The following is a 21,879-nucleotide window of genomic DNA, read 5'->3' on the forward strand; positions in this document are numbered from 1 at the left end:
GTGTGTAAAAAGAAGGAACTAGTTTTGACAAATGGATATGTGTGGGTGTCATATTCTAACATGGATATCAGTCTGAAGCAGCTACCCAGGTACACTGAACTACTAAACATGATGCACATGTATACCTTGTGAGAGGGGATAAACATTTAAACACTTATTTTCTACCACTATATTTCTCTCACATATATGCACACACACACAATAGCACATATATGCACGCACACATACGCTTACTATGATGAACACATACCTTGTTGTACATGCATGTGTTCGCTGTGTTAGCCCTTTAGTAACTGCAGCATGGGATGGGCTGCAGGCTCCTCTCTAATTGGCTGAAGCTAGTGCCTCATCATTGGCTGCTGCAAACTAGTTAAATTCTTCTGTTACCATGGTAGCAGTGAACTGCCCAAATATGTCTCCAAGCATTCTGGTGTGGTACTGATGGAGCAGCTGGCACCAGTGATGTTACACATTAATCCTCCCTTCCTGATAGTGATGTGTGTTGCAGTTAAATCAGTCCCCTCAGATGCACCACAATGCAGGTGGATATTATAGTATTGTAGGAGTATTATAAACACCCAGCCTGGAGGAGACCAAAGGAGGAGCAGGAAAATGGGGAGGAGAAAGAAGAACAGGAAGAAGGGTAATAGGAAGAGCAGGAAGAGGGGGAGGAAGAAGAGCAGGAGGAGAAGGAGCAAAATGAGAAGGAATAGGAGGAGGAGAAAAAAGAGGAGGATGGGGGAAGCAGAAGGAGGACCAGCAGAAGGGAAAGGAGGACATCTCTGTGTTCACCACTGTATCTGAAGACACTTGGATGACATCATAAGCTTAATAAAGTCATTTATTATTTCACACGATGGGTCACATGACAAGGTCAAGGATGGTTGTTCTAGAAGTTCACAGGGCTGTCAGCCTGAGGAACAAGCGTTTCTCTCCCGGGAAAGAGAAATTAAAAGAAAAACTATCTACAAGATCATGAAGAATAAACATGACCAAAAGCATGCCAACGGACATGGATATACATACATATATTGCAAGTATACGGTATGTGCTGAGGACATATATCTGTATATGAACTAATGCAGATACAAAATATATGTGTACATTTGAACACATACGGATATATGCATATGCATTCCCAAGTATTTACTTATTTCTATATGTCAAATATTTGCAGATTTTCATATTCATACAATGTACAAAATGCTTTATGAATCAAAAATTCATTACAAAAAAGAAACATATCAAACAATGTACAAGTTTTGCTCCAGCTTCAATTATAATTAAACTTTCCGTGTGTCTAAAATATTTATGCATACAATCAAATATCATGCAAAGAAAGGGGAACCAACTCTAATAAAAATATTCAAAGATTGAAACTCAAAATGTGCCAACACAGGTGGAAGAGCTTACTTTGTGCTCTGTTAATGCACATGTACTGGTTTCCCCAAAGTTGACCGGGTGTGGTATGTTGTGATGACTGCTGACTTGGGGTCAGATCTGACCTTAAGCCACTGACGGTGACTGTCAGGCAAACCGACCTTGGGTCAGAGGTTAGGGCCCAGCCTTACAGTGCAAATGTATAGTATACCAGCGCACTAGTATAGAACCAGTACACCAGTCTAATACCACTACACCAGTCCAGAACCAGTACATCAATAAAACCCAGTACACCAGTTTAATAATAGTACACCAGTCCAGGACCAAACCACCAGTCTAATACCGGTACACAAATCAAGAACCAGTACAGCAGTCTAGAGCAAGTACACCAGTCTAATACCAGTACACCAATCTTGAGACTGAACAGCAACCTATCAGACCATTAGATTATCCATGCTGACAGTTGGTGTTCATTTGTTTATACATAGTTACATAGTATATTAAAACTGACCATTACTAATCTGCTTACTAACTGAATAAAAAAACCAAAATCTGAACATTAGCTAACTGAAAAACACATGTTCTTCTGTGTCCAGTATGAGCTGAGCTTCTAAGGGTGTTGAGCTGTGTTTTGAAGCAGTTTCCAAATGCAAGGCTGTTCTAAACGCACTATCTGCACTGTTGTACAGTTGCTAGTCTGATCCGGTCTATACTGGTTTGTACTGGTCTATACTGGCCTGGACTGGTCAGTTCTGAGACAGATCCAGCATGGCTGAGCCCAACCAGATCCGAGCAGGCCAGTGGACAATGGACACATTGCTACTATTTACAACAAACACATCAGATTAAGGCTGTACTGCAGAGCTGCAGCAACTAGAGATACAATGAAATGATAGTCACTTTCTGCACAGATTATTACAAATTATTACTGGTAATTTTCACTATTCTGGTTACATTAATTATTTCGTAGTCACTAAATAAGACCACTTATTTGTATTCGTCAAAAAGGTGGACCTAAAACAGACACTCCTTATGAGGTCATATCCTGGCGTAGCCTGGTGCATAGCAAACAACATAAGACAGCATGGTTTCCACAACGACCTCCACTGGCACCCTCGGAGCGTACCTGTAGGGATGAGGATATGAGGAGTAGGGGTTGGTGTTTTTGGAGGGGGGCGGGACAGCTAGATACAGGGTTCTGTCAACAATCCTGATAAGGAGGTGCTATCTCCAACCATCTCGTGGTGACATGAAACACTAAAAGAACCCAACGTAAGGCACAGGGGAAACGGGGGGAGGAAGTGGGGTGGGGGCTCTCACACTAAGACAGTTCCCAATGTAATACTGACTCAATGTTTGTATTCTTTCTGAAATACTGACTATTTGTGGCCACATCTGGCCCAGGGTCACAGAGGTCCCAACCAGGCCTGGAACAAGGTCTGGAAGTGCTGTGTTGGATTTTTTTTGTAAGTGTCTGCTGTTTCATAGTGCATTAAACCAAGTTCCAGGTTCACCAAGATGGCCCCACATCCACTTTGCTGGTATAAAAAACATGAGCGAATGAACAAATGAATGAATTACTACATATATGTAGTTCATTCTGTTTGAAAACAAGCTTGTATTGCGTCACACCCCTGTCTGTTTTTTGGTTATGAAACAATGCACAACTGTCATGATCTAAGGTAGAACAGGTCTAAGGTAGAACTGGTCTGGTCTCAGGTAACACAGGTCTAAGTTAGAACAGGTCCAAGATAGTACCGGTCTATGGTAGAACAGGTCTAAGATAAAACAGGTCTGGTCTAAGGTAGAACAGGTCTACGGTAGAACAGCTCTATGGTTGAACAGGTATAAGGTAAAACTGGTCTGGTAAATATATGCCAGGTCACCTAGTTCCACTGAAAGATGACTGGTCACATGTCTCTATGTATAGCCAGCCCACTGCTATAGGCTGGAACAGGCTCACCCCTCCCTCCATCCCTTCTTCCCTCACTCAGTCCATCTCTCCCTTCATCCGTCCCTCCCTCTCTCAGTTCATTCATTCTTCATATTGCCTTGATGTTGGAGCCCAGGGCAGGAGTTGGGTGGAGGGATGAGGGATGGGGGGTGTAAGGATGAGGGAGGTGTGTGTAAGGGTGAGAGGTGGAGGTAAAAACATGGGCTGGGCCACAATCACACCCACTTATGAAATAAACGTCACCAACGTCAAAAGGAAGGAGCATACACAAGCTTGTAGGAGCTACAGATCTAGGGTACCATGGTAGAGGACCATAAGACATGAATTTATCCTGGAGTACCATACAATTTGGAGGACCAGACACAGCATCCTCTGGTCCTGTAATGCCTAGATAGCGAAACTTGTCCTTGGATAGCATCGGCCAGATCATACAGTACACTATGACAACCAAAAGGATTTAGCGTGGGGAGCCATTGGACGGTCCCACCATCTTGCTCCCTGAGATCTATGCTGCTTTCCTATTGGCTGGTGGGAGACCACAGCTCCTCCCTCCTGCGGCCCCTGCATTTCCCACCACCGGCCAGCGGGGATGCTACAGAGCGTGCTCGGTGCACCACCGTCTCAATGGCCGCCGAGATTGAGTCGTGATTGGAGAACTCGAGAGGCTGAGGGGCGGGGCCGGGCCTTGAACTCCGCCTCCCTGGCAGATCGACACACCTCTCAAGCACTGGCATCCCGAGGCTCCTCCCATCTCCCCTGTCTTCTTCCATCTGACTAGTGTGCTCAGACTCCTCCAGCGGCTGTTTCCGTGGACGACCAGGTCGCCTCTTGACAACGTTGTTTCCCGTCTTGGCTTGTCGCTGAAGCCGCTTGACGCGCAGGATCTTCTGGACGTGATCAAAGCTCCTCCTCACCTCCTTCTGGATCTCCTCCACCTCCCTCCGTTTGTACCTCCTCTTACCTGGAGAGGGGTGAGGGCAGTGGGTGTGTAGAAAGGAGGGGGGAGGAGAGGAGATGAGGGGAGAGCAAAGCAGAGGAGGGGGAGCAGACAAGATGATGAAGGGGGCAAAGAGAGAAGGAGGAGGAGGGAAAGGAGAGGAGGGGGAGGAAAGGAGAGGTGGAAGAGGAAAGGAGGGGCGAGGAGAGGAGTGGATGGGAGAAAAGGGGAGGGGTAAGGAGAGGAGAAGAGGGGGAGGAGAGGAAAGGAGCACATTTGTAATCAATTCATCATTCATTAATGCTATAAAAATCCATTCATCTAGTATGGAAGTGAAGAAGGAAAGCTGTCCTTCACAACCTGGGCTGAATCTGTCTCCTTGACTAGATTAGGATAAACAACTTCCTGCTCATTTAGTCTATATTCATGTGGGCCATTCAGCCCCCAGCTGTCAATCACACACGCATACACACGCATGCACACGCATGCACACACACACCTCGTTCAACCATTACCATTACTTTCTGCATCTGGAGCACAGCCTGACAAACACACACACATACACAATCAAACAAAATGATGCATACCCACACACGCACACACCTTCCATAAATGAACTGAGAAGCAGTGAAAGGTTGAGCAAGAAAAACTGGAGCCATATAGTTCCCTTCAGGCTGGTGAACTTGATACTATTCCCTTTACCCTCTCACCCCTTCGGCCACCCTCGTTCCTCCCCTCATTCCTGTCTCCTTCATCCCTTCCTGCCACCTCATACCTCCCTGCCCCCTTAACCTTCCTTGCCACCCTCATCCCTCCCCTAATTAATCCCTGTCCCCCTCATCCCTCCCTGCCCCCCTCATCCTCCCCTGTCCCCCTCATTGCTCTCTTCATCCCTCTTTGGCCCCCTCTTCCCTCCCCACCCTAACCCTCTTTGACTCTCCATCTTCCCCTCTTACCTGTTACCCTTCACAGGCAGCTTACTGTCCCGTTGTCTCCTCTATCATCCTCTCAAATTTTCTTTCACTAGCTTTCTAAAATGGCTTATATCTTTTTTCTGTTCGTTCTCCCTTGTTTTCTCCCCCGCCCCCCTCTCTCTCTCTGGGCAAGGTTCCCAGGACTGAAATACTGCCAAAATCCAAAATTGAGAAAAAATCTGAAACACCCCTCAAATAATAAAACAAGTGAGTTTTCCTCCCTTAATCTCTCTCTCCTTTTTAGGTTGAGGTACAACCAAACAAAGGAACTAGCTAGAAGTCTTTCACATTAAAGGTTCTGAAAAAATCCCAGAGGGTTCTTAAAAGGGTTTCATAGGGTTCTCGAACAGGCCTTACGTCCTCTATCTTCACACACACACACGCAACAGGCCTTACATCCTCTACCTTCACAAATAGAGTTTACGTTCTCCACTTTCACACCTTCCCACCCACCCAAACTGACACTCACACACCACTAAGTAGCAAAAATTTATGAGCTGCATACACGGAACATAAACCGATGACCTTCAGTGTTCCATGAGGCTGTTCTACAGCAGAGCTATACAATCTGCTGGTGACCAGCCCTGCGTGTGTGTATTTGAGAGGCTGGTTTGTGTGTGTGTGTGTGTATGTGTGTGGCTGGTGTGTGCATGTGACAGTGTTTGGGGAGTACATCCATGAGTGTGTGTATGTGCATGAGACAGTGAGTGTGTAAGTGCATGAGAGTGTGTGTGTGTGAGAGTATGTTTATGTGTCTCCTCATTAAATCAGTTAGAGGATGACCTGCTTTTATGCAAATGGTTGTGCTGTCTACGGTGAGACCTCCTGATTAGTGGGAGTAGAAACACATGCTCACACACCCAAACACGTTTACACACACACTCTCACACACACACACACACATGCTCACACACTCATTTACATATACACGCATACACACACTCAGATATTGTCAGTATTTGGCAGGGAATGATTTAGAAACATTCAATCATATATTATATTCTATTTCTTATATTATGCTTTTCTGAGGCTCTGTACCTGTGTTTGTATGTATTTACGTGTGTATCTCTGTGTGCATTGTATTTGTGCGTGTGTTTGTGTGTATCTGCGCGTGTGTTGTGTGTGTATTGTTTTTGTGCGTGTGTTTGTCTGTATCTGTGTGTGTGTCTGTGTGAGTGTATTGTATTTGTGCGTGTGTTTGTGCATTTTAATTGGGCTGGGGATGTGAAGTGAAGCAGTAAGTCAAGCTGTAGCAGTGGAAGAGGCCGGGGGGGTGGGGGGGTAAGTGGGGGATATAAGTGGGAAACAGGCAGATAAAAAGAGGATGGCAGGTTTTGTGAGTACAGATAGGTTGAGAAAGTAAAGAGAAAGAGAGAGATTTAGATAAAGGAACATGAGGGAAAGAGGCGGTAAAGCACGGGAAAAAAGAAAAGGGCCACATACGAATGGGCAGTCTGTATGAGTCATCCCCCCCTAGGTCCCCTGGGGTGGGAGCTGTATTCTAACTGAGCCCCTGGTCTCTCCTCCCCTCCAGTGGTCTAGGCCCCGTCATTAAGCCGCTGGCAGGAAGCCAGCTCCTCTAGCAGGCAGGCCTTTTACAGCCTGTCTGGAGGACATCAATCACCCTGCAGGAATAATATATCTCTGGCTCAGCCTCTGGCATGAGAGGAGGAAGGGGAGGTATGGGAGAGATTGGTGAATTATAGTCGTCTCCATCCATGCATTACGTTTTCTCTTTCTCTGCCAGATGTGATCCCAGACTGCAAAATACAGAATGTACCCAAACACACTCCAGCAAAGCTACTCTCCCCCTGTACATACATGTACCTGTTTTTTATATGACGTCCATGAAAATACTGCCTGTGAGTGAGTGAGTGAGTGAGTGAGTGAGTGAGTGAGTGAGAGAGTCAGTCAGTCAGTCAGTCAGTCAGTCAGTCAGTCAGTGAGATTGATTGATTGAATGAGTGAGAAAGGGAGTGTTACATTCCATAGTACCTATGGTACCTGTAGGTGAGTGAATGAGTGAGGCCTTGTATAATCATGATAAACAGCCTGTGAGTGAGTTAGAGAGAGTTGTATTACCATGGTACCCTCTTTGTGAGTGAATGAGCAAAGCATTGTCATGGTAGCCTACCTGTGAGTGAGCTGCAATCAGACATGGGACCTTCTGCCTTCCTGGCGTTTTTGAATGACATCATCCCCTCCTCTCCAAACACCGCCAGTCCCCTCCTCTGACTCCGCCCACTGACTGCCTCTTCGTGTGAATCAGAGAACAGCTCAGAGGCTCGTTGTGATTGGCCATGGTAGTTGGTCAGGAAGCTGCTCATTGGCTGTCCTAACTGGTGTGAGTGGAAATGGGCCTCAGCTAGAGAGAGAGCCCTCTCTGACCTGGAAACACCCCTCTGTTTCTCCACAAACACAGAGGAGCTCTGATTGGCTATCTCCCGCCTGTCACTCAGCAGGGTCCCGCTGAAGATCCCGCCCAGCTCCTTCCTGTCTCTGGCCGAGAGGAGGGGCTCCTCTTTGTGCTTGTGCTTGTGCTTGTGTTTCCTCTTGTGGAGGCGAACCCCTCCCAGCCCCACTGCTCTAGAGCTACCTCCACTTCCCCCTGCCCCCAGGGAGCCCCGGGCCCCCTCCGCCCGACCAGAAACACCTTGGAGTGGGGCGCTGGAGACTCGCATCTTGGCCCCAGCCTGGATCTTGGCGTGGCCCCCAGGGTGAAAGGCTTTGGGAGGGGGGCCGGCCGGCCTCATGAAGGGCGAGGGTGGTGCTGGCCCCAGGGTGTGGGTGGGCAGGTAGAGGGGGGGGGCGTGAGGGGAGTAGTACCCCAGGCTCAGAGGGGGGGGGTAAGGCATGGCATAGGGAGCTGCATAGTAATTCCCCCCACCCAGCGGAAAGCCATAGCCCTGGACTAAAGGCAGCTTGGTCGGGATTGGCTGGCTGATCTTGGCGGGGCGGCCACGCCTCCTCTTGGCTTTGAGTTGGGCGCTCCGGCGCAGGTAGGGGGTGGAGTCGCAGGCGTAGGGGTGAAAGGTCAGAGGGTAGTAGTGGTGGAAGATAGAGGGGTAAGACTGCTGAGAGTAGCAGGTTGAGCGTCGATGAGACACGCGCAGCTGCTGCATCTTCACCATCACCTACCACACAGAAATACACACAATTAGATAGATGCACACATACTCAGATCCACATACACACCTACACACTTAGATATACACACAATTTGATACACAGACACACTGACAGACACTCAGTTACAAACACACACATCAAAATACACACACACACACACACACTGATACACACACACCTAAACACACAGACACACACACTTATATACGCACATACACTTAAACACAAACACTCTGATAGACACACACAACTAAGCACACAGAAACACACACCTAAACATTCAGACACACACATAAACACTTGGATACAAATGCACACCTGAACACGTTAAAGGCAGGATCGGTACGTTTTGCAAACCTAGCCATTTTGGTTTGAGTTTGAAAAGATTCACCCCCTCCCTTCAAATCCACTCCCCAAAAACACATGACCTCACATGAAAATATGTCTGACACTGCCGGGAGGTAAGTAGACAGACAGACAAGTACCCCGTCCAATCATTAAGTTTGGTCTAAACCAAATGATTGGTCGTGTTTATTACAGCCACCGATTTATAACATTTTACAGTTAAACCTTTTGATGTATTGGTTGCTTATCAGGATGGGAAGTTTGTCTCAGCAAATATGTGTTTCAACATTACCAACCCTGCCTTTAAACCCTTTAATTTACTGGACAGCATAACAGAAAAGCGAAGTTCTGGTCTGATAGGTTTTTGGCTGACCTCTTCGAGCTCAGACAGGAAGTGCAGGTGGTCACGACTCTGCAGGCACTTCCTCTTCCTACGGTGGTGTTTCTGCTTCTTCTCTTGCTGCGACAGGAAACTGTCCACCACTGCCACCTGCCTCTCACAGCGCCCTCTGCTGGCTCGGCTGGACGCCTCCAGAACTGCAGCCTCTGCAGCATCCAGGCCACACAGGTCAAAGGAGTACCTGTAACAATGTTAGCACAGGGTCACCACCACACGCACACTCCTACAAATCAACCAGATAGGCGAACCGCCGGCAGTGCCTACCTGCGTCTGGAGGCAGGGCCTTTCTCAGTCTGGTCGGACGTGCTGTTGTTGTCCGTGCCGATACCACTGTCGCTGGGGATTGTCTCCTCGCTGTGCGATTCACTGATGGGAGACAGCGTCACCTCCTTGGCTGATGCCCCCTCTGTTAGATGGGAGGGTGAGTGGGCCAGCAGGCGGGGTGGGGACAGCTTCCAGCCCAGCAGAGCCCCCCTGCCCGAGGGCTTTGAGGGTAGGGCCGAGACAGGCTGCAGGCTGGGCATGGAGGCCTCATAAAGGCCTGGCCGGAAAGAGGGTGGGCGAGAATTGGTGGGTGGGGTGGAAGGCACTAGGAGGTTGTCATAGGTACTGGCTCTGGGAGGGTTAGCCTGGGCCTGGGCCCGGGGCTTCCTACCTCTCTTTTTGCCAATGTAGATGGTTCCTCTCTTGCTAACGTTGATCTGCTTGCCCAGACGGGCCTCGATGCTGGAGGCCACAGCTGTCATAGCCGACGTGACTGGAGCCGAGGATGACTTCAGCACCAGGCTGCCATTATGTGCGGAGCCTGACAGGATCTCGTTGAGGATGCTCTGCACCTTACCCAGCTTCAGCCTCTTCACCTGCCTGGCATGGCCCCCCCTCCCGCGGGGCAGCCGCAGACCATTAGGGTTGGCACTAGAGGACGGAATTTGGGCTAGTGATGTTAGCGAGTGGGTCTTCCGTCCACGGCCCAGCCCTGCGTTGAAGTGGCAGTGAGGTGGGCTTGGGGGGCAGGTTGAGGTGCCTTCATGGATCGTTTCTACTGTTAGGAGGGGCTGTTTTTTGGGGCGTCCTCGTTTCCTCTTCGGTGGGGGATGGACGGTCAGGCTGTCGGTGTTAGTGTACAAGGGGCTGGAGGGGGTGATGGGAAAGGCTGAGGGGGGGTCAGACAAGGCAGAGGGAGGGTCAATACTGTCCCGGGGACTGAGGCTGGGAGGACTCCTCGCCTTCAGATAGGACCACCTATCTTTTTCCTTAGTTGGCCTTAGAGTAGGGGTGGGGCTGGGCCTGGAAATTGGGTTAAGGGTGGCCCTTGGGCTGGGACTAAGGCTAAGGTTGGGACTGAGATTGGGGCTAAGGTTGGGCCTGGGATTGGGGCTGAGGCTTATGTTGGGTCTGGGACTGGGGCTAAGGTTGGGCCTGGGTTTTGGCATTGGACTGGGGCTAAGGTTGGGCCTGGGTCTGGGACTAGGGTTGGGTGTATGATTGGGTCTGGGACTAGGGTTGCGTGTAGGATTGGGGCTGAGACTAAGGTTGGGCCGGGGTCTGGGAATAGGGCTAAGGTTGGGCCTGGGTTTGGGACTAGGACTAAGGTTAGGCCTGGGTTTAGGACTAGCACTAAGGTTGGGCCTGGGGTTGGGGCTGGGGGTAAGGTTGGGTCCGGGACTGGGGCTAAGGTAAGGTCTTTGCCTGGGACTAAGATTGGGTCTAGGTTTGGGACTTGGACTTAGGTTAGGTCTGGGTCCGGGGCTGGGGCTTAGGTTGGGGCTGGATCCAGGGCTGAGGCTAAGGTTTGTCTTGGGACTGGGGCTGAAACTGGGCCTAAGCCTGGGACTGAGATTGGATCTCGGCCTGGGACTAAGGCTGGCACTGGGGTTGAGGCTAGACAGAGTGGGGTTGGAGCTAGGCAGAGTGGGGTTGGAACTAGGCAGATTGGGGTTGGGGAAAGGCAGAGTGGGATTGGAGCTAGGCAGAGTGGGGTTGGGTTCATAGCTGGTCCTAGGGCGGACAGCAAAGTTTTTCTTCTTGCTTTGGCTCAAGACTGGTTCCACCCTCTTTCTCTCTCTTCTCTCTGTTCTATCACCATTCCCTCCTCTACCTGCCCTCTCTTCATCCAGCTCAGCTAGTTTTATGAGACCAGATTCACGTTTTCTGGCAACCATTTTGGATGCCACTTTGGGGTCAGGGGGCCCTTGGGGGCACTTCTCAGGGATTTCCGCATCCAGCAGCTGCTCTGATTGGTCCTCCAGGGAAAATGACTCCTGGAAAGCCTTCCTTATTCTCTTCTTCTTTCCTTTTCCCTCCTCCGTTAGCATGGGCATCTCTCTGTCATCCTCTTCTCCTCTCCTGCCCATGTTGCTCTTCTCCTCCCTCTCTTCCAGTAGCAGCTGTTGGGTCTCCTCTCTCCGTTCCCTCTGCTTCTCTTCTGCATCCTGCAGTCCCTCACCTCCTCTTTCTATCTGCTTCACCCACAGCTCGGCATTGTGGGTATTACCCAGCACCCTCTGGGAGTCCTTCCTGCCATATTTCCTCTTGATGTTCCCGAAGAGCTGCTCGCTAACCTCCTGCAGACCCCTCCCCCTGTAGAGAGAGACAGAGAGAGCAAATTATTATATAATTATAAAAACTAACTAACTAAGTAATTATTAAAGTAACAAATGTATTGCTGCTGGTAAGGTAATCGACAAAGGAAATCTAATATTAATATTAATTCTAAAAATCGAATTATACATTCATGATGAAAGTGAACAATGTAGCCTACACAATTCACAACACCGTCATAGGCCGTGAAACGTTCTGAAGTACTTGAGTATGTTTAGTATCTTTCGATATGTCCTGTTTAAGGACTATGTGATCATCTAACTATATGTAGGCAAGCATGTTCATGTTTTTCTGTTGCTGGTATGTGCTAAACATGCAGAGAATTGACAGCCATAAGTTTGTATGCCTTTAGCCAAACGGATGCTATGTTAGCTAGCTAGTGCAGTTGCAATGCTGATGTCCAGAATATGGTTGGGAGTGGAATTAACCAGCTATTGTTCCCATAGCTAAATCTTTCAAGGGGATTTTCTCCGCTACTTGATTTCAGAGGTTCAGATCATTAGAAAGTTTACAAAAATATATATACAAAAACTGAAAAATGACCATGAACTACATGGAGAAAGGAATTCCAGCACCTGTCACATATGTTCTCATAGAGCATACATACCTGCTGAGAGAGGTGAGGTTCAGGATGCTGGCATCTGTTACAACAGGCAACTGAGGATCAGGAGTCATTGACCTCAGAGGGGAGGGGCTTCCTGAGCCTCTCTGGGAGTAGGTTGTGTCAATTAAAGAACTCCTATTTGTGGCTGCCTGTTCCACAGAGCTGTCTGTGTGATTGGCTGGGATAGGAGAGAACATGTCCCAGTTTGGAGTGTGTAGGTTTGTTTGAGTCAGGGACAGTTGGTTTGTGTGCTGGAGCTGTGTGTGTGCGAGTGCTTGTGTGTGTGTGTGCTGGTGTTTGGGTGGTGTGTGATCTCCCAGTAGCTGTAGCATGCCGCCCTCTCTCTGCTCCACTGCTCTGAACAGTCGCTCATACGTCTGAAGAGAGAAGAACACACACACATACACAAAGACACACATACACACAGACAGGAGAGTTAAAATCATCGTACTATAATATAGAGAGATAACGGTAACACCACAATAGTAAAGGACATGTTATACGTTGCCTATCTGTATAATACAGTTAATAAAAATGTCATGTTTACTGTGATATGAGTATGTGATATTTACTGTGACTTGTGTCATATCACAAGTTTCTTACATGATTGTCTACAATAAAACTACATGTATTATTTAAAAAATAACATGATGTGACACACACAAACACACACACACACACACACACAAACGCTTCATTTCACGAACACAAAACCCACTTTACTAACACACTCCTTGGTATGGGAGAGCCCTCCTCGTCTCTCCTCTCCTCATCTTTTCCTCTATTCTCTCCATCTTTTCTCCCAGGCGTTCTCCTGAGCCCTACACAAGTCATCTGTAGTCAGCTCATGTTTCACTGGCAGCAGCAAGCTCTTTATCAGCGGAGCACAGGCTGCACACGCGAACACACACAACACACACACATACACACACACACACATGCACACACACACAAGCATACAGACACACACAAACTGCATGCATACACATGCTAACCCAGACAGACTGTTTATCTACAAAGTACACACAGCACTGTCAGGGTTTGCTGCTATTCCCAGGACACACTGGGATGAATCTGAGAGGTGCCTGAATGTGTGTGTGTGAGTATCTGCCATTGTGTGCATGCGTGTGTCTGTATATCAGCATGTGCATATGTGTGTGTGTATGTGTCACTGTGTGTATGTGTGTGTCTGTATCAGTCAGTGTGTGTGTATCTCTGTGAGTGTCTGTGTGTGTGTGTTTGTTCTTGTGTGTGTGGTAACACTGGAGACAAGGGACAGTGGGGTGGGATGACAGACACATGATACAGACGCTTTCTCAGATTACTGTAACTAATACCTGGTGTCTAATAACAGACAAAGAGAGAGAAACTGAAAGATAAAGACACAGAAAGAGAGACAGAGAGAAAGATGAAGAAAGAGTGAGACAGAGAGAGAGAGAGACCGACAGAGAGAAAGACAAGATATGATGCGTAAGCATAACATCTTTTCTATTTGAATTCTATTTTATTACCTTTTCTTTTGTTTTATTCACACTATGCAATGACTATTTGAATGTACAGTCAGTATATGTAGTCTTTATATACTCATGTTTGTACAGTATGTGTTTGTATGTATACAATAAATGCAGGAATCTCTGTCTGTCTGTGTGTTTATGTGTCGGTGGCTAGATTATTTAGAGAACCAAATATCTAGTATCTAGAAATCAATGGTGTATTGCAAGTACATGCTGTGTTGGGTGTGTAGTTGTTTGGATGAGCAGTTTGCAAAAACAAAATAGGCCTATGACTATATAAACGTGTTCCCCGCCTTGTTGAGCACAACAGCACTGCATTAGCATTCACCACCACAAGCGCTGCCAATGGGTACTGCACTATTGTGCGCAGCGGAATCACTAAATGATAGATGTCGTGAGCCGCCAATGGCTACTGAACTTGTGTGTGACACAAACATGCATATACTATATATATGTTAATAAAATAGAGAAACTAAAATCAACCAATCTGATACTGGTATATATGGCTATGTCTAATCCTTTGCACAATTCAGTATCACTCCGTGTCTGTTAGCGTACCAAACTATGAAAGTTAACTAGCTAACAAACAAAGTTAGCTCGCTAACAAAATTGACAGATTTAAGGGTAACCTGTAAAAGTTTACAAAGTTTGCTAGCTAGCTAGCAAAACGCCCCCAAAAATGCCAACTAATGACATTCATATAACGGTGTACTAGCTGCTTGTGTTGCTTAGCAACCGCCTTTACGCTGTGCAGGCAGCTATGAGGGCCTATTTTATGTTGAACATTATACATTTTTTAATACAAATAATGTAAATTGGAGTGTATCTCTTACTTTCATATTGCCATACTTAGTTTCTGTTTCAGGCTGTGATACATGGTTATCCCAGCTAAGGGGCTGTCGGCAGGGGCGCCGCTAGGATTTCTGGGGCCCCTGGCTAATTTGGATTTTGGGACCCAAAATCAAAATCATACACAAAAGTATGGTGTTCTGTTGGGCCCCCTGGTCTGACCAGGGCCCATAAAATCGTTATAATCTTCCCCCCTGTTACGGCGCCCCTGGCTGTCACCCCTCCGCTTCGTGTCAGGCCGACCGGCCCTTAGCTTTGATGTAATAACCATATACCATGGCCTGAAAGAGAGAGAGACAGACCCACACTACATTCACCACTAGTGAGAGAGAGAAAGAGAGCGCAAAAGAGAACCTTTACCTTAAATTTTCCCCAGTAATATCAGTACATCCTTACCCACAAACTAACTTCTTAATCCATACCCAACACAGACACATTTAAGTGGCCAACTTTTGAATAGCAAGTGTCAAAGCTGTCGCACTCTTCAGGAAATGTCAAACGGATTATTTTCATTTGATGGGATGAAAAAGCAACATCTTTTTTCCTCCGTTTATCTACCCCCCTCCACCATTCCATTTTCCTCCTCTTGTCTCACTGGTCCACTCTGACTAACGCTCTTTCAAACATGAGAAAAAACCAACACAGCCCCACCCAAATCCATCCCTTTCCCCCTCTCGCTTTCTCTCTCTCTTTCCCTCACACACACACACACACACACACACGCACAATGCCCTTCAAATAGTTTTTCACAGCCTTTTACATGTATTTGGCTGCACGCCCAGTGTTTGGAGTGTTTCATTTTTTCCTTGTGTATAGAACTGGGCAGCTGTCCAGACAGAGAGAGGGAGAGAGGGGGAGACATAGGGAGAGGGGCCGAATTTAGTGAAAGAATGAGAGTGTGAGACAAGGAGGGATGAATAGGAACAGTAAAAAATAAAGGGAAATAGTAGAAGAGCAAGAAAGGGGGGGGGAGGGGAGAAAGAAAGAAGGAGAGAGAGACAAAGAAAAAGAAGGATACAAAGAGCGAGGGGGAGAGAGGACAAGAGATGATACAGAGAGTAAGAAAGAGTGTGAGGTAGCATACAGAGAGTGAGAGAGAGAGAGAGAGGACAGGGGTGAAGAGAGTGGGCAAGGTTCCCCAACCTGGCTACTGAGATTCCCTCCAAAACAGCATGATTGATATGATTCCTTCATCACACACAGACACACACACACACACACACACTCTCTCTGTCTTTCTCCTTGGCTTTGACACCACATTGTCCCCCTCTGCCCCTGTGACCCCCAACAGCTACCCCTGCCATCTCATCCTTTCTTTTCTTAACTCTTTTTAGTTGAGAACCGTTCTCCCTCTGTGGGAACCCCCCCCCCACCCCACACACACACACACACATTCACATACACACACACCCTGCCAGCTTCATTCAATACTGTTTCTCTGTGATCTGGGCATCTGACAACTCCAGGCACACACACACACAAACACACACATAGACATTCTTTGCAAACAAACACCATGAATACTAACAGGCCTTTGTGTCCGCCTCACTTATACGGGCGGAGGCAGAGAAAAGAGAGGGAAAAAAAGGAGAGAGAGAGAAAACAAGCTATAGTACTGTTGATCTTGTGGCCACTCTCACAGACCCCTCCAGGACCCCTCCCTCAACGCCCTCCCCCCTCTCCTTCTCTCGTTCTTCCCACCAGTTCTCCAGAGAATAAAGAGCTCCATTCATTCGCCTGAGCAGACTCACAGCAGGGAGGATGGGAGGAGAAGAGGAGGATGGGGGGAGAATAGGAGTACAGGAGGAGGACGAGGGAGAAGGTAGAGGAGGATGGGGGTAGGATGAGGGGAGGACCGGGGATGAGAGGAGGAGGAGGGGAGGAGCGGAGCACTGAGAGAGGAAGACAGGAGGATAGGGAAAGGAGAAGAGGAGGATGGGGGAGGTGGAGAGGAGGGTGAGGGATGAGAGGAGGAGGAGGAAAAGGCAGGATAAGAAGAGGATGGGGGGAGTAGCAGGAGGAGGACGGGGGAGAAGAGGTGGATGGAGGAGGAGAGGAGGGGGAGCAGGAGGGAGAAGGAGCAAGAGTAGAAGGAGGGAGGAGCAGCAGAAGAGGAGGACAGAGGAGGAGAGATGGAGAATAGGGGAAGGAAAAGAGGAGGATGGTAGTGTGTAACATGGTGGTGTGTGTGTAGAATCTTTTGTAGCTACTGAGTGGAGATGACACCATGCCCCTCTCCCACATAGGGCTTAGGGCACTGGGGAGATTAACCCACTGACCTTCAACAGAAGTACTCAACAAAGTCATGGACGCCATGATGAGCACAATCTACGCCTGGCTGGAGAACCCTGGAAAGTTTGAGAGGTCGCATGGAGTCAACAACACCCTGGATACCGAGATTCTTCCAGAGTCCGAGCTTAAGGATGAGGAAACCCACATCCTTATTGTGGAGGGCTTTCTGCTCTACACCTATGGACCTTTGATCGACGTACTGAATCAACTTTATTTTATTTCCATTCCATACGAAGAATGCAAAAAGAGGAGGTGCTCAAGGAACTACGCTGTGCCAGACCCCCCAGGTTGTTTGATGATCACGTCTGGCCCATGTACGTCAAACATAAGAATATCTTATATCTGGCTCCTCTACAAATCCACTATTCACTATCACTCACGATATCACAAGACAGCACTCCTCTTTATTCCCACTAGACATCAATATAGTCTTCTATACTCCACTGAACATCACCATATTCCTTTATACACCACTGGACAGCGCTATACTTTAAACAAGGGGTTCCCAACCTTTTTCCCGGGAGACCCTTAATTTAACATTCAAAATCCTTAACAACCCCCCCCCCCCCCTCCCGCCTTTACTATTAGTTAATCAGACAGGAATTACATCATCTGTTCTCAAGTTTTTAATAAATGCAACAACAGCAGAATAATAAACACAAAACGCAACGATTCAGAAGGATATTTTTTTTCTTGCAGCATCAGGCTCCACTCCACTCATAATAATTATAATAATAAAATAATAATATGAGCAAATCATAATCTACTCTTGTTCAGTTAATCAGAGAAATCACTTATGAAACAAATGTAGCAAATTTACCGAATTTTCATCCATAGGCCTATATACCAAATTATTTTTTTTAATATTTTGTCATGTCTTGTATTGTTTTACTTTAATTCCTTGTAGCCTATCTTTTCCTTTAATTACTTTAAAAGTGTAATAAGGCTATTTAATGTGAGCTCTGAGCCTGCATTTCTTGAGCTAGAGATTGGATGTCAGGTGCGATTTTCGTTACAGCCAAACGAAAGTCATTGTGCACTTCTAACTTGTTGCGTGCCTTCGTTTTGATGGTTACCAAAGAGCTGAAAGCAGTCTCCGACAAATACGTTGTGGCAAATGGCAGGAGGAGTCTGGTGGTGGCATGGTGTGCAAGCTTCGGCGCAAAGTCGGGTCCTTTCACGAGCCAGAACCGTTTGTACCCGTGTTAGGTAAAGAATCTCTTTAGAAGAGAATTTGTCTTGACATCCACAAGCTCATCCTCCGCTTCTAGATACTCCACGTTCTCCTTTTTTGTAGTGAATGGATCCATTACCCATGCGCATTTGGCGACATGTTCATTGACATCCGAGAATCGTGACTTCATCTCCTCTTGTAGCAGTTCCATGTGACATGTGAACTCTTTGCTCAAGGATTCCGGCAACTTTCCATCAGTATGTTTGAGAAGTGATGGAAAGTGTTGTAGGTTATGTTTCAGCAGTTTATTCTTTCTGAATTCCACTTTTTGCACGAATGCGTCAAGGATTTCCTTGCATTCCAGGATGTTTGCATCTGCGCCCTGCATGCGCTTGTTTGTTTCATTGTATAGGCTGAATATGTCAGCCAGGTATGACGTTCTAGTAAGAAATTCACAGGTCATTTGGTCATGCAGTTTCTGGAATTCCTTTATTTTTTCTTTTAGTTCAATAAAACAAACCAACACTTGGCCCCTTGATAGCCAGCGCACTTCGGTATGAAGGAGGAGAGTCTGATGCGCCTCATCTTCACACAGTTCTGCAAAGATTTGTTTGTTAAGTGGACGGGCTTTAATAAAGTTTAATATTTTAACAACAGTATTTCATTCAGCTCATCAGAGAGGGGTTTGCTGGCCAGGGCTTGACGGTGTATCATACAGTGAAACACAAGACAGTGAAGAGCCTTTTCCTTTACTAGTGCATTAAAGCCCTTATTTTTCCCCATCATTGAAGCAGCTCCATCTGTGCAGCACACAACTAAATTATTATAGGGAATGTTTTGCTTGGTAAAGTACGTATCAATCGCATTGAAAATATCTTCTCCCCGTGTCGTTGTTGACAAATTAGTAGACAGAGGGCCTCATGTACTAATGCTTTTGCGCCCACTTCAGGCGTATTTGTTTCGCAATTTGCGCGTAAAAGCATGGCGAGGTATGCACAAACATGCCGCACTGAGGTAAAAGCGCAGACTGCCATGTCACGGGAACTGAAAATGGCAAATTGCGCTTTTCCGTGTCATGCATATGCATTCACGGGAGGGTCAAGGCGAAAGTGGGAGTTTCCCATAAAGAGATGGGAGGGGATGCGTAAAGTGCGCCTAATTATGTATTCCGCGGTATGTACAAAACCCGCTTGTGAAAGCGCAACTCTATTTTGCGTTGAAAACTCTCGCCGTTTAAAAGCAGGCATAAACCAGGATGCGCATATGCCTCCTAGTGAAATGGCAGCCGTAACCCGAGCAAGACGAAGACATAGGCAAAATTATTTTTGCCACAAGGATCACACTTCTTGAGTTGAGTGAACACAAAATCATTACGCGTTACAGATTAAGCAGCCATGCAATATTACAGTTACTGGAAGAAATCAAAGATTACATCGAATCTCCGACTCAGCGTTCACATTCCATTCCAGCAGTTGTTAAACTCTTCGCTACATTACAAATATTGGCATCAGGATCACTTCAAACAGTCATTGCTGTTTTGACTTTGGTGGCTGATCCATGATAGAGAGAAAGAAGGAGGCCCATTCAATTGCGCGTTTAAATGCTCGCAATGTACGGTATAGTGGGCGGAGAAAGGCGCTGATTACCTGATGACCTGCAGGTTTCGTAAATACGACGTAAACTGAAGTATCACAGAGTGCGCAATCTGCGGGTTGGCCATGGCGCTAATAACGCTACGTTTGCGAATGTACGTACATAAGGCCCAGAGTGTCTGGGTCTTCCCCGGGGCCTCTTCCCAGTGGGACGTGCCCAGAACACCTCACCAGGGAGGCGTCCAGGAGGCATCCTTATCAGATGCCCGAGCCACCTCAACTGGTCCCTCTCGACACGGAGGAGCAGCGGTTCTACTCTGAGCCCCTCCCGGATGACCGAGCTTCTCACCCTATCTCTAAGGGAGAGCCCGGACACCCTGCGGAGAAAACTAATTCTCGTTTTTTCGGTCACTACCCACAGTTCGTGACCATAGGTGAGGGTAGGAACGTAGCTCGACTGGTTAATAGAGAGCTTCGCCTTTCGACTCAGTCCCTTCTTCACCACGAAGGACCGATGCAGAGCCCGCATCACTGCGGACGCCGCACCGATCCGCCTGTCGATCTTGCCCTCCATCCTTCCCTCACTCGTGAACAAGACCCCGAGATACTTGAACTCCTCCGCTTGGGACAAGATGTCCTCCCCGACCCGGAGATTGCACTCAACCCTTTTCCGGTCGATAACAATGGCCTCAGATTTGGAGGTGTTGGTTCCCATCCCAGCCGCTTCGCATTTGGTTGCGAACCGCTCCAGTGAGAGCTGAAGGTCACGGCCCGATGAAGCCAACAGGACCACATCATCTGCAAAAAGCAGCGACCCGATCCTGAGGTCACCAAACCGGACCCCCTCAACGCCCTGGCTGCACCTAGAAATTCTGTCTATATAAGTTATGAATAAAATCGTGACAAAGGGCAGCCCTGGCGGAGTCCAACCTTCACCGGGAACAAGTTCGACTTACTACCGGCAATGCAGACCAAACTCTGGCACCAGTCGTACAGGGACCGAAGAGCCCCGATCAGGGAATCCGGTACCCCGTACTCCCGGAGCACTCCCCACATGAGCCCCCGAGGGACACGGTCGAACGCCTTTTCCAAATCCACAAAACATGTGTAGACTGGTTGGGCGAACTCCCATGCACCCTCCAGGACCCTGCCGAGGGTGTAAAGCTGTTCCACAGTTCCACGGCCAGGACGAAATCTCATTGCTCCTGAATAGACTTTCCCAGGGAGGCTGAGGAGTGTGATCCCCCTAAAGTTGCACACCCTCCGGTCTGCTAGTCCAGAGGCACTGTCCCCGATGTCCACGCGATGTTGCAAAGTCGTGTCAACCAAGACAGCCCTACAACATCCAGAGCCTTAAGGAACTCCGGGCGGACCTCATCCATCCCAGGGGCCCTGCCACCACAGAGCTTTTTAACCACCTCGGCGACCTCAGCCCCAGAGATAGAAGGGCCCCCCCGATGTCCCCAGACTCTGCCTCCACGTCGGAAAGCGTGTTGGTGGAATTAAGGAGGTCTTCAAAGTATTCCTTCCACCGATCCAGGATGTCCCCCGTCAAGGTCAGCAGCGCACCATCCCCACTATATACAGCGTTGACAGTGCACTGCTTCCCCCTCCTGAGTCGCCGGATGGTGGTCCAGAACCTTTTCGAAGCCGTTCGGAAGTCATTCTCCATGGCCTCGCCGAACTCCTCCCACGCCCGGGTTTTTGCCTCAGCGACCGCCAAAGCCGCCTTCCGCTTGGCCTGCCGGTACACATCAGCTGCCTCTGGAGTCCTACCAGCCAATAAAGTCCGATAGGCCTCCTTCTTCAGCTCGACGGCATCCCTCACCTCCGGCGTCCACCACCGGGTCCGAGGGTTGCCAAAGCGACATGCACCGACCACCTTGCGGCCCCAACTCCGGTCAGCCGCCTCAACAATGGAGGCCCGGAACATGGCCCATTCGGACTCAATGTCCCCGGCCCCCCCTGAGACATGACCGAAGCTCTCCCGGAGATGGGAGTTGAAGATCCCTCTGACAGGGGATTCTGCCAGCCATTCCCGGCAGACCCTCACATTACGTTTGGGCCTGCCAGGCCTGACCGGCGTCTTCCCCCACCATCATAGCCAACTCACCACCAGGTGGTGATCAGTTGA

General features: G+C 48.1%; 1 protein-coding gene across 1 annotated transcript in view; it reads right to left on the reverse strand.

The window, feature by feature from the left end:
• Positions 1-837: 837 nt before the first annotated feature.
• setbp1 (SET binding protein 1) overlaps positions 838-21,879 on the reverse strand; it is a 30,081-nt gene continuing 9,039 nt past the window's right edge. The window contains exons 2-6 of the mRNA XM_067227942.1: positions 12,328-12,701; positions 9,384-11,699; positions 9,093-9,300; positions 7,380-8,379; positions 838-4,295 (exon numbers count right to left, since the gene is read on the reverse strand). Coding sequence (XP_067084043.1) covers positions 3,853-4,295; positions 7,380-8,379; positions 9,093-9,300; positions 9,384-11,699; positions 12,328-12,701 — 4,341 coding nt within the window. The 3' untranslated portion in view covers positions 838-3,852. The remainder of the gene's footprint in view (positions 4,296-7,379; positions 8,380-9,092; positions 9,301-9,383; positions 11,700-12,327; positions 12,702-21,879) is intronic.

The sequence above is a fragment of the Osmerus mordax genome, chromosome 24 (genome assembly GCF_038355195.1).
Source record: "Osmerus mordax isolate fOsmMor3 chromosome 24, fOsmMor3.pri, whole genome shotgun sequence".
Classification (NCBI taxonomy): domain Eukaryota; kingdom Metazoa; phylum Chordata; class Actinopteri; order Osmeriformes; family Osmeridae; genus Osmerus; species Osmerus mordax.